Source organism: Cyrtonyx montezumae, unplaced genomic scaffold (genome assembly GCF_038088225.1).
Source record: "Cyrtonyx montezumae isolate F1298 unplaced genomic scaffold, pur_monq_1.0 scaffold_8, whole genome shotgun sequence".
NCBI classification, from domain to species: Eukaryota; Metazoa; Chordata; class Aves; order Galliformes; family Odontophoridae; genus Cyrtonyx; species Cyrtonyx montezumae.
In genome coordinates, this window is record NW_027072089.1 from 2,035,414 (window position 1) to 2,049,122 (window position 13,709).

Genomic DNA, 13,709 nt, shown 5'->3' on the forward strand with positions numbered 1-13,709 from the left:
AGAGCTAAACCTCAGGCTCCTGGCTTATTTTCCTTTTCTTCGTCTGCCACAGACACATCATTTAATTTTCCAACCCAGAGTACAGTAAGATCGGCTCTGAACTAGAGCAGCCCTAGGAGCTGAGGTCAGAATTGCTCAAAATGAATTTTGTGCAGTAATAAAGTCTTGAAGGAAAAATGAAGAAGAAAGAAACAGTAGGAGGTATGAACTAGGTACTCTGTTAGTAACTCTCTTCTAGTTCCAGGAAACTAAATGGATTTTCTTAGACTTCATGACTGCAGAGTCTTGAGTGATTAAATTTATAAATGCTGAAAAGCAAATCAGCAAAAATAATTTTGGTTCCCACATTTTCCTTAAAACGAGTAATTTCTTGCAGACTCCAGCAAGAGGAAGCTGGTAGAAATGGTGTTTATCATACTCAATTTCAGGTCCACATCGCTCAAAAGTAAACAACTTGATCAGGAGTGAAGAGAGCAAAACATGAGACATTCTAGTTAATTTAAATAAAAATGCACTTCAACCCTTCCCATTATGCTAATTTCCCCATGCTGTTTTTTTCTCATTCTACATTGGTGCAGGGTAATCACATTTCCATAACTTGAAGAAATTGCTGAGTGTATTTTAGTATTTGCTTGTGTTAGTGATGCATGCAGGAAAGATGGAAAATGTCCCACTGAAAATTGTCTTTGTTTAGGATCTGAAACAGATAGTTTTAAGCGTGCCTAGTGTTTGGGTGAAAAGGGAGAGTGAGCAATGGGTAATTTGTGATTGCATTTCTTCCCTTGTTCTTGTGGGAAGTTCCTCTCCAAAGATAACAGAGCTCAGGTTGCCAATCACTACTGCGATCTTCTGTGTGAAAGATAATGCAAAGTTGTAATAGCACTATTTCACTCCTCTAAAAAAGATTTAGAAGTCCCAGACTGCTTGTTCTGTGCATGCCTGAGGCCTTTCTACCTGTAATTGCTTTGGGCTTTTGCTTGGTGAGAAACAGCTCTAAATCTCATTGAGGCTGCAGGGTGAGTTGTTTGGAAGGGTGGTTTGAGAAAGATTATCTAATCCAATTTATCTGTCTTCTTAACCTAGCTGTATATTGTGGGTAGGCAGGCTGCACTGGCTGCTCCCTGCCATTTTTGTCCTGGACAGCTTGCAATGCCAGCATGCTACTAAAAAGAGATCAGGCACAAGCAAGAAGCGTAACTATGGCAGTGTTCTGCACAGTGGTCCTCCATGTAAAGTGTTTTATTGATCTTTAATGCAGGCACTCTGGCCTCATTTTTCTACATGCAATAAAATGTGAATCTCAAAGCCTGGATGCTAGTTAGAATAGGAGATCCTCATAAAGTCCAGCCTTGCTATTTATATGTCTATGCATACCATAAAGCAGAAGATAAATGACTCTGCATTTGCATTTTGTGTGAAAGTGAGTCAAAATGTTACCCAAGGAGATGTGTTAGTTTGCAGGAGTTGGGGGAGGTGTGTTTGTATTGCTTGAGCTGGCCTTATCCCTGTTAGAAGGTAGACAGAGCTTCTGGAGACTGGAAGGACAAAGAACCTTTCCTGGGACAGTTTTAAACAGAGATAAATTGCTTAGTGTAGTAGCTCCCAGACCAACTGCAAGACCTTGCAGGGTGAAGAATGAACAAAGCAAGGGTGGTGATGTTGTCTTCTGGGACATGTGCAAGGCCTTTCACATCATCCCACACCACATCCTTTTCTCTAAATTGGAGTGGCATGGATTTGAAGGCTGGACTATTCAGTGGATAAAGAGTTGGTTGGTTGACCACAGCCAGAGGGTTGTGATCAATGGATCTGTGTCCAGGTGGAGTCTGGATACTACTGGTGTCACCCAGGTGTCTGTCTTGGGACCAGTGCTCTTCAACATCGTTATCAAAGATATAGGCAGTGGGATTGAGCGTACCCACAGCAAGTTTGCTGGTGACACCAAGTTAAGTGCAGTTGATACAATAGAAGGAAGGGGTGACATCCAGAGAGGCCTGGAAAGGCTCGAAAAGGGGGCATGTGATACCCTAAGGAGATTCAGCAAGGTTAAATGCAAGGTGTTGCACTTGAGTTTGTGCAATTTCAGATATGTTTACAGACTAGGAGAACTCATTGTGAGCAGCCCTGTAGAAAAGGATGTGCGGGTCCTGATGGACAAAAGGCTGGACATGAACGAGCAGTGTGCTGTTAGGTGGAGTTCCTGTTAGATTTCTGCTTCTGTGTGGAGTAAACAGCCTGTGGGAAGCAAAAGAGAGGTCATTTCAGTCTCTTCCTTGTCGGTTTTATGTGACATAGGTTATAAAGCTCTTAAAATTGCTGTGTACAAAGAGAAGAAATTGTATGTTAGTGTCACTTTTTGGCCCTTCTAATATACAAATGGGGAGTGAAATAGGCACAGAGCTGGGAGAGGGTCATCTTTGGAGGTGCATAGTTTGTCATGTAATGATTTGACAGCTGCTGAAGTGAAGATACTTGCAGAAGTTGTCTCCTTCCAGATAAAGCCTTTTTTTCCCTCTTTTGCCTTTCCTCTATCACCAGCTGCATATAACATCTCTCCATTTGTGGAATAAATCTGATAAAAAAATGTAGTTGTAAGCAGCAATGATTTTATCCGAGTGAAAAGATATTATCCAACAGAAAATATGTTGTGCTAGGGCATAATTTTTCAGATATGATGAATAACAGCAAAGTGCGACCCTCAGTCCTAAGGATTTAGTTTTAAAAGAAGTTCTGAGCATATCAGATAAACTCAACTTTTTTCTCTCCTATCATTCTTTTCAAAGGCAGAGTTTGTTTTATAGATACATCATGACAAAAATCTGCCACAGGCAAATTTCAACAAAAGAGCAACTTCAAACACATCCAATTAACAATTTATGAAAGGAAATCCTACAGAAAATTACACACAGATTCACAGGGCATAAAATTTGGCGCTAAATCAAATTTAATGTGGAAATGCCTATATGGGGAGTTATGGCCCCTCGCAGTGCATTGTCAAAAGGAACTTTATGTGTGGAGGCCCTCTGTCACATCTCTTTTTGCTATAAATAAAAGATTTTGTCAGAGACAGAAAAACTGGAATGGGAAAGAAAACCCCTGATAAACCCAGTTATACACAGTTTTCAATAAGAAGTATTAAAAATAATTAGATTTCTTCGCCCTTTCAAATCCAGGATTTGTTCAGTTTATCACTGAAATGAAGGGCACTGTGCCATCAGGAACTACAAAATCGCTTTTAATTTGGAAGCACAGCCAGCCACTATACATATCCCACTAGCAGGTCCTGGTGACTATATTTAAAGTTATTATGGAGCTGTTTTTCTGTCTGAAAGGAAATTTTGGACCCCCCTGCATCTCCTTGTCACGTAGTTCACTTGTTCATTCAGCTGTTGTGGTTTGGTTTTCTCAAAAGATATTAAGTATACAAAATCACATAATTGCCTTCAGTAGCTCTGAAATTAACTTAAGCCACTACTTTGTTTGGAGAAAAACATCCATGTCTAGACCATTATCTATTTAAACACATAAATAGCCTGCTTTTTTAAGAGATGGCTGAGCAGCATCACTTGCATTGCTCTGTCTGTATTAATTTGGAGTTGTTTACAGAGACTAGGACCAGCATGGGAGGGTGACAGATAAGTTGACAGAAGCCAAGACCAAGCATCTTTGTGATGCAACTATGATATTACAAATACTAACAACACCTGAAGATCTGGTTATTAAATTGTTTCAGCTCCTATTGTTCCTGTGCTCCTTCATCAGAACAGAATGGGAAATATTCGATCCTTGGCTAAACTGAAATCTTCCACTGAAGTGTATATCTTCACGAGAAAGCATGGATTAATGTGTTCATTCACATGCATTTAACTCCATGGCACAGCATCCTTGTGTTGGATGAGGGGAGATGGACTTGAATGATTCCTTCCAACTCAAACAGGTCTATGGTTCTGTTGTACTACAGAGTTTTACTTGTCTGGCACATGGGCCTGTCTAGCCTACACATCCTTGTACAGTGTAACTGCTTCTATATAACCTAGTTAGCCCATTGGTTCAGATACGATGACACCCTATGTCACTATAAACGAAGCACTAGAATACCCCATGGTGTGGTATTTTTTTTTCTTTTTGAGTCCATTAATATCTACTTTTGGCAATGAAATGCTCAGCCAGATAACTTACTGTCCAAGGCACATAATAATCGGTGAATAATACACCCCTAGAGTATCTGAATCCTATTAAAATATGTCTTTTAAAATGTAAATGAAATTTTAAACTGGTTTTAAATGATGATTTTCTTCCCATAACACACTCTTTCTGTGCAGATAACAGATCCCAGGGAAGCACAAGGTGAAACAAAGTAAGATGTTCATGTCAGAGGTTTTTATCTTCTGTTTATATGTTTGAAAGATACTTGACTATATACAACCAACTTTTTCTGTATGCCTCTGCCTCTTCCATTACCCTACTTCCTTCATCACATTCTGTCATTTCCTTTGTCTGCGACTAGTTGATGTTAATAATAATGTTTTGTTAGTCAACACTTATTTTTAAGCAACTGGAAAAGCTCTCTAGTTGCCAATTTCCAGAGATCACATGCTTTTTTAAGGAACAAAAGAAGATTTAAACAGTTAAATAAGTGATTCTAGGTGCGTAATATTCTTCAAAAAGCAGGATGTTCAGGTTGGGTATTACAGGAAAAAAAGTATTCTCAGAAAGTGTGGTAATGCATTGGAAAAGGCTGCCCGGGAAGGTTCTGCAGTCACCGTGCCTGGAGATGTTCAAGAAATGTAGAGATGTGGCACTGAGGAACGTGGTTTAGTGGTTGTGTTGGGGATGGGTTGACGGTTGGACTTAGTGATCTTTTCCAGTCTTAGTGATTCTGTCATTCTATGAAAATCGAGCCAGCTTGTTTGTCTAAATATGATTGTAATAGTTAAATACTACTCTATTTCTCTGTGCTTCAGTCAGAGTTCCTCTATTGCAAATCTCTAAGCAATGCAGCAAGAAGCAAAGTCCCTCCTGAGTTGTGTTTTTCCCTCGTCCCTCATGCATGCTTGATTAAGTTTCTAATTCTTGCCTGGGTGATTTGACATGGTTTCATTCCTTCTGCTGCAACTTCTACTCCAGTCCTTCCAGTTTTCCAGTCCTTTTGTGCTCTTCTAACAAGATCTCCATTGGCCTTGCTCTGTGTTCACTTTAAGGGAATTTGAAGGATTTAACATCTTTGAAAACTTAGCTGCAGCAGGAAAGCAAAGGCTCTTACTTCTCAAACACCACCTCTTGAAGAGCCCCAGTGTTTCTGCTTCAGATCAGTCCAGATTCAGAGAGCTAAGCATCCTCCTGAACTGTTGCACTTGTTTTCTTCTGTAGCTTTCAGGAACTTTGGGAATATTCAGGTCAAGAATGTGCTATGGCAAGTGCCATTTCTTCTTTCAACTTAAGAGTGTTGGAAGCAGTTGGATCGCTTTTTTAGTGTAACTTTTGATGTCAAAGCTCAGATCAAGGCCAGCTTAAAGGACAGTGTGCATTGTTTGAAGTGAAATACTTGTGCAATTGTAGGACTGGAGTCTTTTGTGGGACATATTACTTTAAGACTTGAACTTAACCTCCTGAATGGCCATACCAACCTCATGTTGGTTCATTCTCACAGTCCAGTCTAAACTGAATCATCCCTATAGACATAAGCTAAGGTTTGGGAAGAGAAGACCCTGCTAAACATCTGCCTCTACCTGCAATGTAGATGCAGTTGAATTTTGAACAGGCACTTTGAATATGGGTCTAAATACAAGCACAGTTCCCAAAGGCAGAAATCAGTAGCTTACCTAGAAATCAATATCTTGATATGTAAGCAAAAGCAAACAAACTTTACAGAGGAAGCCTTATGATGCTGTGCCGAAGATAGGTAGGTTGCAACTAGATGGTCTCTGAGGTCCTTTCCAACTCATGCTATTCTGTGATTCTATGATTCTGTGAGATTCTCAAGCTGTTGACAGTACAATCACATTACTGTAATGTTTTTCCTATTTTTATAGCCATATTTATATTTTCCCTAAAATAAGATAGCATCTTTTGTTGTGTTCCGTGATGTAGGTTGTATTGTTAAGTCTTCAAGGCAAATAACAAATGTATGTTGTATGACTTATGTATGTCTGAGGAAGTATCTCGTTCCAGAAAAATCTGCAGTAAAATAAATATGGTAAATGTGTGTTTTTTCATTTGCACATAAAATTTTTGTTCTCTGAGAACTGTCACAAGCTGAATGCTGGAGGTCTAATGTAGCTCAATAGATCTGGCACTAAGTGCAGCTCCACTGGTCCTAGCACTCCTTCAAGACTTGGTATCTGTCCTCTCATGTAACTCCTATTACTCTCTTCACCTTTTCACCGTGGTTTATGTAGCCTATTATATCACAATTATATATCCTTTAAGAAGGACATACGTATATATAACTAAAGAAGATTTACACTTTCTTTGCTTTCTTCTCATTCCTCCATCTGAGCAGAGCCCTAGGACTCCCTTCTCTGACCTAGCTGACGATGAGAAGATCTTTAATGGAGGAGATAGCACATGGCAAAAACAGAGTCAGGATCAAGCCTTGCTCTCAGAAATCACAGAGGAGGATCTGGAGGCCATTCGTCAGCGGGAGGAAGCCATTCAGCAGATTGAGGTCAGTAACCTCATGCCATGGCCTTGTAGACTGAAAGTGCAGACGTCTTGTGTTTTGCATTGCTCAGTATGACAAAAGTAGATACTGGAGAGATTATCATGCTTTTCTAAAAATGAAGATGATTGGCAGAAGAATTATTAATTCACAGGAACAATAATGAAAATTTAAAGAGGTAATCAATTTTCACTGGCTAGTGTTTTCCTCTTTCATAATGGTCTCTAGTGAGATACTGAACTTGAGTGAGGTGATTGAACTTGGTTCTGCAGTGAAGCAACTTTCCTGGTGTGTGCAAACTTCAGACTCAAATCTGCGAAAGACCGAAATTATTCATCTTTACCATTAGAGAGAATAATAGATTAAATAACTTCTCAAGTTTTTCAAGAATTATTGCTTTATTAAAGTATTCGGATGTTCTTAACACAGGTAAAAGGAGACACACTATTTTTTGTTCACTTTTTTCATTGGAAGTGCTATAAATATAATATGGTAAAAAGAACAAAAAGAGGTCTGAATGAGTTAAACATCCCACATTTTCTTTTTATACTTTCCTTTTTGTGTTTTGGGAAACTCTTGTTACTCAAATGTAAGTATAAATGAGTAAAACCTAGTACATTGTAATTTTTTTTTCTAATTTGTATGCTTTTACAGGCTTAAACTCAAGACGAACCAAAAAAGTGGGCTTCAGAATCAGAATATTTAATTAAAGACTACACTTTGTCTTCTAATGGGGTTGAGCTAATTTTATCAGAATGGATTTTGGTTGCACTGTATCAGGAGCTGTGATTGAGTTAAGAGAGGTAAAAGGGCACAAATGTTCCTGCTGTAGACCAGTGCTCTGAGGGTTTCACCTCTGTTTGCACACTGTGATAGCTACACAAGTTAATGCTTTAAATAAAAAAATTGATAATTTTACAGGAGCAGGTCGAGGTTAGTGTATATTTAATCTCTGTTATGGTTTGCTGAATAGAGATTATTGAGAGGTGTACATTTGTGTATTTTTAAGGATGAAATTGTGAAATATCCTCACACTGAGTATCCTGGGGTGTGAATCTTTCCATACTGGGGTAGTTTCTGTGCATCCAGGTAAAATCTCCAGGGAATTTTGTTGCAAAAAGATCCACATTTTGGGATAATCCTGTGCTGTGATGCTCATGATGAATGGCTGCATTGCTATTTCTGTAATGATTTTATGGATAAAAAGGATATGTAGTCACTGATTTTCTCTTTCTTCCCCAGAAAAACAAACCCCAAAACATTTAGTGTTTGCGTGTTAGACAGTGGAGAATTACAAACTCTAAGCCAACCTCAGACACTCCATATTTGTAAAATCAAGAGGTATAGTCATGTCTCCTTACTTTGCTGGAGATGCTTTCCAATGGCTGCAAATTGCCTAATTACTAATTTCCCTCTGAATAACCTACTCAACTTCTGTAGTTAGTGAGTTTCAGATTTCTGCTTCCTGACAATGTGTGCACTTTGCTTTTACCTGAAGTTTTTCCTTATCTCCATGATAGCTGCATCCATTTTGTTTTGCTGAGATTCATGTTCATCTAGTAAGCAGGACTGCATTCCACATATATTATTTCAAATGAAGCTAAAATATTTCTCCTCAGGAAGAAAGCATGAAATGGGTTTTTTGGACTGTACCATACCTCTCCTCAGCTGTATTTGAATAAGAAGATGATACTTTTAAATCATTTTCGCTGGGTTTTGTTTTTCTGTTTTCTGAAAGGGCTCATCTTGCATACTGAAACTTTCAGGATTTAATTAGAAGTGGTAGGTATACAGAGAAGGGACTCATCCTTACAACTTATTTTTTACCAGTATATTTTCAAAACCAGTAACTAACCAAGAAGACTATAAGGAAGCATTATCCTTATCTGTTCACCCCAACTAATGAACTAAATTTATCACCAAATTGATGTATAGCATTTGTTCTCCTGTTCTCTCTGGGGACTAGAATGTGGAACAGAATAGTATAAAATGTATTCTATGTGAGTAGTTGAGTCTTACTGGAATTTGTACTTTTCTGAGTGCCCACCACAAGAAACACATAGGACAAGCAGCACAGGAGATGTCACAGACCACAGCAAGAACAGTGTTTCTTCTAGGATGCTCAGATTAGCATGCAACTTCTGAGAATCTTATGATACTGCTACCAGTGCTGGGCCTCTCTCTTCTTAGGGAGACATTGAATTTGTCCTTCTTGCAAGAACAGATGTAAAACCTTTTTTGCGTTACTAAAGGATCGAGGAAATAAATTCCCTTCCCATCTTGAGTTGTGAGGAGATAAAAAATTGTGTCCATAATACTAATCTTCTTAATATTCCAATGGCTCTTTCCCACTTGTGTGTTTTTCACATCTCCAGAATCTCTTAGGAAGTTCAGGTTAATGGGCCATTGTTCTCTGTCACGAACATCTCTTGAGGCACTTTTCAGAGTTCACAGTTTCCACATAGAAAGGTAATAGCCATGTCAGAAGTTCAGCTGGCTGTTCGTTTTATTCAAATAAAACTCTTTGCTATTGCTTGCAGATTAAAAATAGAGAAGTCTGCTAGGGAGATGTCTTGCCAAAACCTTGCATTTTGGATAAAGATCTTTATTGCTTCGAAATGTCAAAATCTGGTAGGACACAGCAGCCTTGACACAAGTGTTATCTCTTAAAATATTGCTTTGAACTGTTACATAAAACCTATTTTAACTTGAACTGTATTGGCAGTGAATAATAGATGCCATAACAACTTTATATATAGCACTGTAAAATTTGCCATCAGAAATACATGAGCTGAACAGTAATGTGCATTGTCAATGCTCAGTATTGGCACAAACCCTGCCATAGCAAATATAGATGATTTAACCCCCTTTCACTGGCACCTGTGCTGAGGCGAGAGATGAGATGAGTTAAAACTTGAATGAGGAACTTTGCCTGGTGACTGGAAAGACCTACAGAAGATAGGTGCTAAGTGTCATATTGATTCAGAAGAAGTTGATTATGGTGATCCCCCCCCATACAGACATAGCTTCTCTAGAAGTGATCAGAGATTGAGAGAAGAAACCAAGCACTGCCAGCACTTCCTTCAAGTAGCCATCACGTCATTGAACCTTCTTCACAATGTTTCTTCCCTTCATTTAGCACTCTCACATCACATTCCTGGAATACTAATGTGGTCAGTCGGACCCTGGAGGGCATCAGGCCCAGTGCTGCAACTGGACTAGGGAAGGGATTGTCCTGCTCTTCTCTGTGCTGTTGCAGCCTCACCTCAAGTACTATGTGCAATTTGGGACATTGTAATATAAGGAAATAAAATTATTAGAGAGTGTCCAAAGGAGGACTACAAAGACGGTGAAAGGTCAGGAGGTCAAGACATACAAGGAGCCAAATGAAGATATGGTGATGAAATACTGTTTGTTGATAAATCATCAGAAGTTGGATGGATGGTTTTTGTAGATGGAAGACCATCAGCTACAGATACCCATGGAGAGTTTTCCAACTGAAGGGCGCTAAGAAAGCATTTGGAACAACTAGTTCAAGTCTGCCATCAACAAACATGACCTGGGCACTCATTGCACTGATCTTAAGTCATATGCCTCTATAAGAGTGTCATTCTATATCGAAGATAGAATTGAGAAAGTTCTTTAACATGTTCATTTTGGTCAGAACATGCAGGAAAGTTCCCCCTGATCCCTGGGGTATTTCTGTAAGCTTCTGTTTCTTTCTATTTTTTTTTTTTTTATTTACTGCAGAACTCAGGCATTGACTTGGCTAACAGAAGAATGTGGACAGTTTTCTCCAGCTATATATGGTCATCAGTGCATGAGAGTGGATGCTCTCTTTGCGTAACTTGGGAAGTGAGTATAGGTGGAGAACACCTCCTCACAGTTTATAACCATCATTCTCATCCTGGAGAAGGCAAAAGAAAACAACAGAATTTCATTTTAGCTGATACTCCTGTTGGCAAAGTGATGAGCTGAATAGGCCGTGGCAATAGCTGTGGGATGCTTTTATTTTTAGGAAAGCCTGTTCCCCCTGGATTGATGTTGAGAAATGTTAATGTTCATTTCCTTTCTGTTTTTGAGGAGAGACAATAGATGCCAGCTTCTGGATAGATGCAAACTTTTGGAACCAGACAGAAGATGAAATACAATAGAAATAAAACAAAAAAAAAAGCTCCACAAAGTCTGCCAGAGTGTTTTCTAGTTCAACCATGTTCCTTGTTCACTCATAACTACGTATAATTTCTCGCTGAGGGGTATTTTCAGTAAGATCTCTCACAGATGCTAGCAGTTTAAAAGGTTTAATGCAAGCTATTTTCTATCTTTCATCAGCTTTGATAGTCCAGAAGGTTGACTTATGAAGGCTCGGATTGCCTCTTCAGACAGACTTTTCAATTCAATGTATAAAAGACATGTTATCATGACAAGCACTGTATATGAAAGTCAAAGTCTTCAAATGTTCTCTTCTCAGAACAGTGTTCTGAAGCATAATTGTCATGACCATGAGAGCTGCCTGTTAAGGTTGATGTGGCCATCGCTGGGATGTGATATTGAGTTGTTCCCTCTGCTCAAGTATTTTGGCCAGTCTAGTTTGAAATGACCTGAGCTGTAGGACTGCCACCATTTATTTTGGGAGACTATTTCACAGTCCAGCAGACTTCAGCGTTGATGAAATGCTTCCTTCTGTTCTTGCTAAAGTTCCCTTACTCATTCTCAGCTCTTAACAACTAGTAAAACTCTATTGGACCCTGCAAATAATTCTTCTTCTTCCCCTTTGGTGTTTAAACTCCTTGAATGCTAACAGTTATCTGCCTCTTCACAAGTCAGTCTCCTTTGCTTTTCAGCCATTTTGATGCTCTTTTCTCAGTTCTTCCTTCTTTGTTAATTCCTTCCTACTGCAGCAGCAGATTTTACATAGGGTCGTGGTACTCTACTGAAGCTGAACAAACAAAATGTGTGGATCCACTTTGAAGTTTACAAGCTCTGATGGAAAGATTTCTAGATGGTTCCTACACTAGTAAATTAAGCAGTATCAAAGAACACCCACAGATGCCCCATCTTTGGACACATTCAAGGTCAGGACGGATGAGACTCTGAGCACCCTGGTTAAGCTGTAGGTGTTCCTGTCCACTGCAGGAGAGTTGGACTACATTGCTTTTAAGGGTCCTTCGAACTCAAACAATTCTGTTATTCCGTGATAATTCTATGAACTGACTCGTTATGCTCTTACATCTTCACAGAATATTTGAGCATGCTTTTTTACAGAATCACAGAATTGCAGTGGTTGGAAGGGACCTCTAGAGATCACATAGTCCAAACCCTCTGCCAAAGCAGCTTCCTAGCCCAAGTTGCACAGGTAGGCATCCAGGTGGGCCTTGAACATCTCCAGAGAAGGAGACTCCACCACCCTGCTGTGCAGCCTGTGCCAGTGCTCCATCACCCTCACTGTGAAGAATTTCCCATACACATTTGTGTGGAACTTCCTATGCTTCAGTTTGTGGCCATTACCCCTTGTCCTATTGCCACATACTGCAGAGAAGAGTCCAGCCTCATCCCTTTGCCTCCCACTCCTTAGATATTTCTAGACATGGATCAGATCCCCTCTGAGTCTTCTTTTTTCAAGGTTGAACAGACCCAGGTCTCTCAGCCTTTCCTAATACGGCAGCTGTTCCGTGCCCTCTGCTGAACTCTTTCAAGGGCATCCTTGTCTTTTTTGTACTGAGGAGCCCAGAACTGGACACAGTACTCTAGATGAGGCCTCACCAGGGCAGAGTAGAGGGGGAGGATCACCTCCCTTGACATGCTGGCCACGCTCTTTCTAATGCACCCCAGGATCCCATTGGCCTTCTTGGCCACCAGGGCACACTGCCGGCTCATGACCAACCTGTCATCCACCAGGACACCCAGGTCCCTCTCCTCAGAGCTCCTCTCCAGCAGGTTATCCCCCAACCTGTATCAGTGCATGCAGTTATTCCTCCCTAGGTGCAAGACTCTACACTTGCTCTTGCTAAACCTCATCTGGTTCCTTTCTGCCCAACTCTCCAGCCTGTCCAGTTCTCGCTGAATAACAGCACAGACTTGTGGCATGTCAGCCATTCCTCCCAGCTTCATATCATCAGCACACTTGCTGAGAGTGGGCTTTATCCCCTCATCAAGGTCATTGATGGAGATGTTGAACAGGACCGGACCCAGCACTGACCCCTGAGGAACACCACTAAATACAGGCCTCCAACTGAACTCTATGCCACTGATCACAACCCTTTGAGCTCTGCCAGTCAGCCAGATCTCAACCCACCTCACCATCCACTCAGCTATTCCACACTTCCTCAACTTTTTATAAGGATGCTGTGGGAGACAGTGCTTACCCAAATACCAATAGGCTGAGACTTGATTTGTTCTCAGAAAGCAGTTTTGGCGCAGTCACTCCGCTCAGACAGTAAGAGCACTTAGCAGTACGGATGCAGAGAAGCACATACCTTCAGTTTCAGTGCCTGAGAACAGGCAAGTTCCATGTCTTTGTACAGCTGCAGCCCTATTGATTTGATGATTTGATCACAGCAGTTTTCTTTAGTCTTCACTGACATTTAGGAAAGAAGAGGAATAAGAAGAATTAAGGGTGAATTCTGTGGGGAGCTGCAAGCCTGAGGGCAAACTAGGGAAATGTGGAAATAACAGCTGGGTTTTTTCAGAAAAGTGAAGAAGCTTTAGCAAATATTGTGAACAAAAAACATCCTATCCCAGACTCATGCAGAAAACATGTTCTTAGCTTACTATTTCCCTGCGTTACCTATCTGTCCTGTTGTGGCTTCCATATTTATACATTAACCTGAAACTTAATTACTTGCCTTCACATCAAAATGCTTCATAGGCCATCTTCACACCCTACATACATTGACTGATGCCTCCAAACCACCACAGTCATGCTAGTTAGAAATGGAAGACGGTATTAACTGGAGTTTCAGTAGCTCTATCCTGAATCAGTCAGTGATGTTTGGGTGTTTGATTGACTCTGCTCTCTTAAACCTCCACACTGAATGCATACTAGTTC

The 13,709-nt window shown here is 40.2% G+C and overlaps 1 protein-coding gene across 1 annotated transcript in view; it reads left to right on the forward strand.

Moving 5' to 3' along the window:
* The window catches only part of TSNARE1 (t-SNARE domain containing 1), a 484,781-nt gene that overhangs the window by 251,183 nt on the left and 219,889 nt on the right, over positions 1–13,709 (forward strand). The window contains exon 9 of the mRNA XM_065752794.1: positions 6,503–6,667. Within this exon, the coding sequence (XP_065608866.1) occupies positions 6,503–6,667 (165 nt within the window). The remainder of the gene's footprint in view (positions 1–6,502; positions 6,668–13,709) is intronic.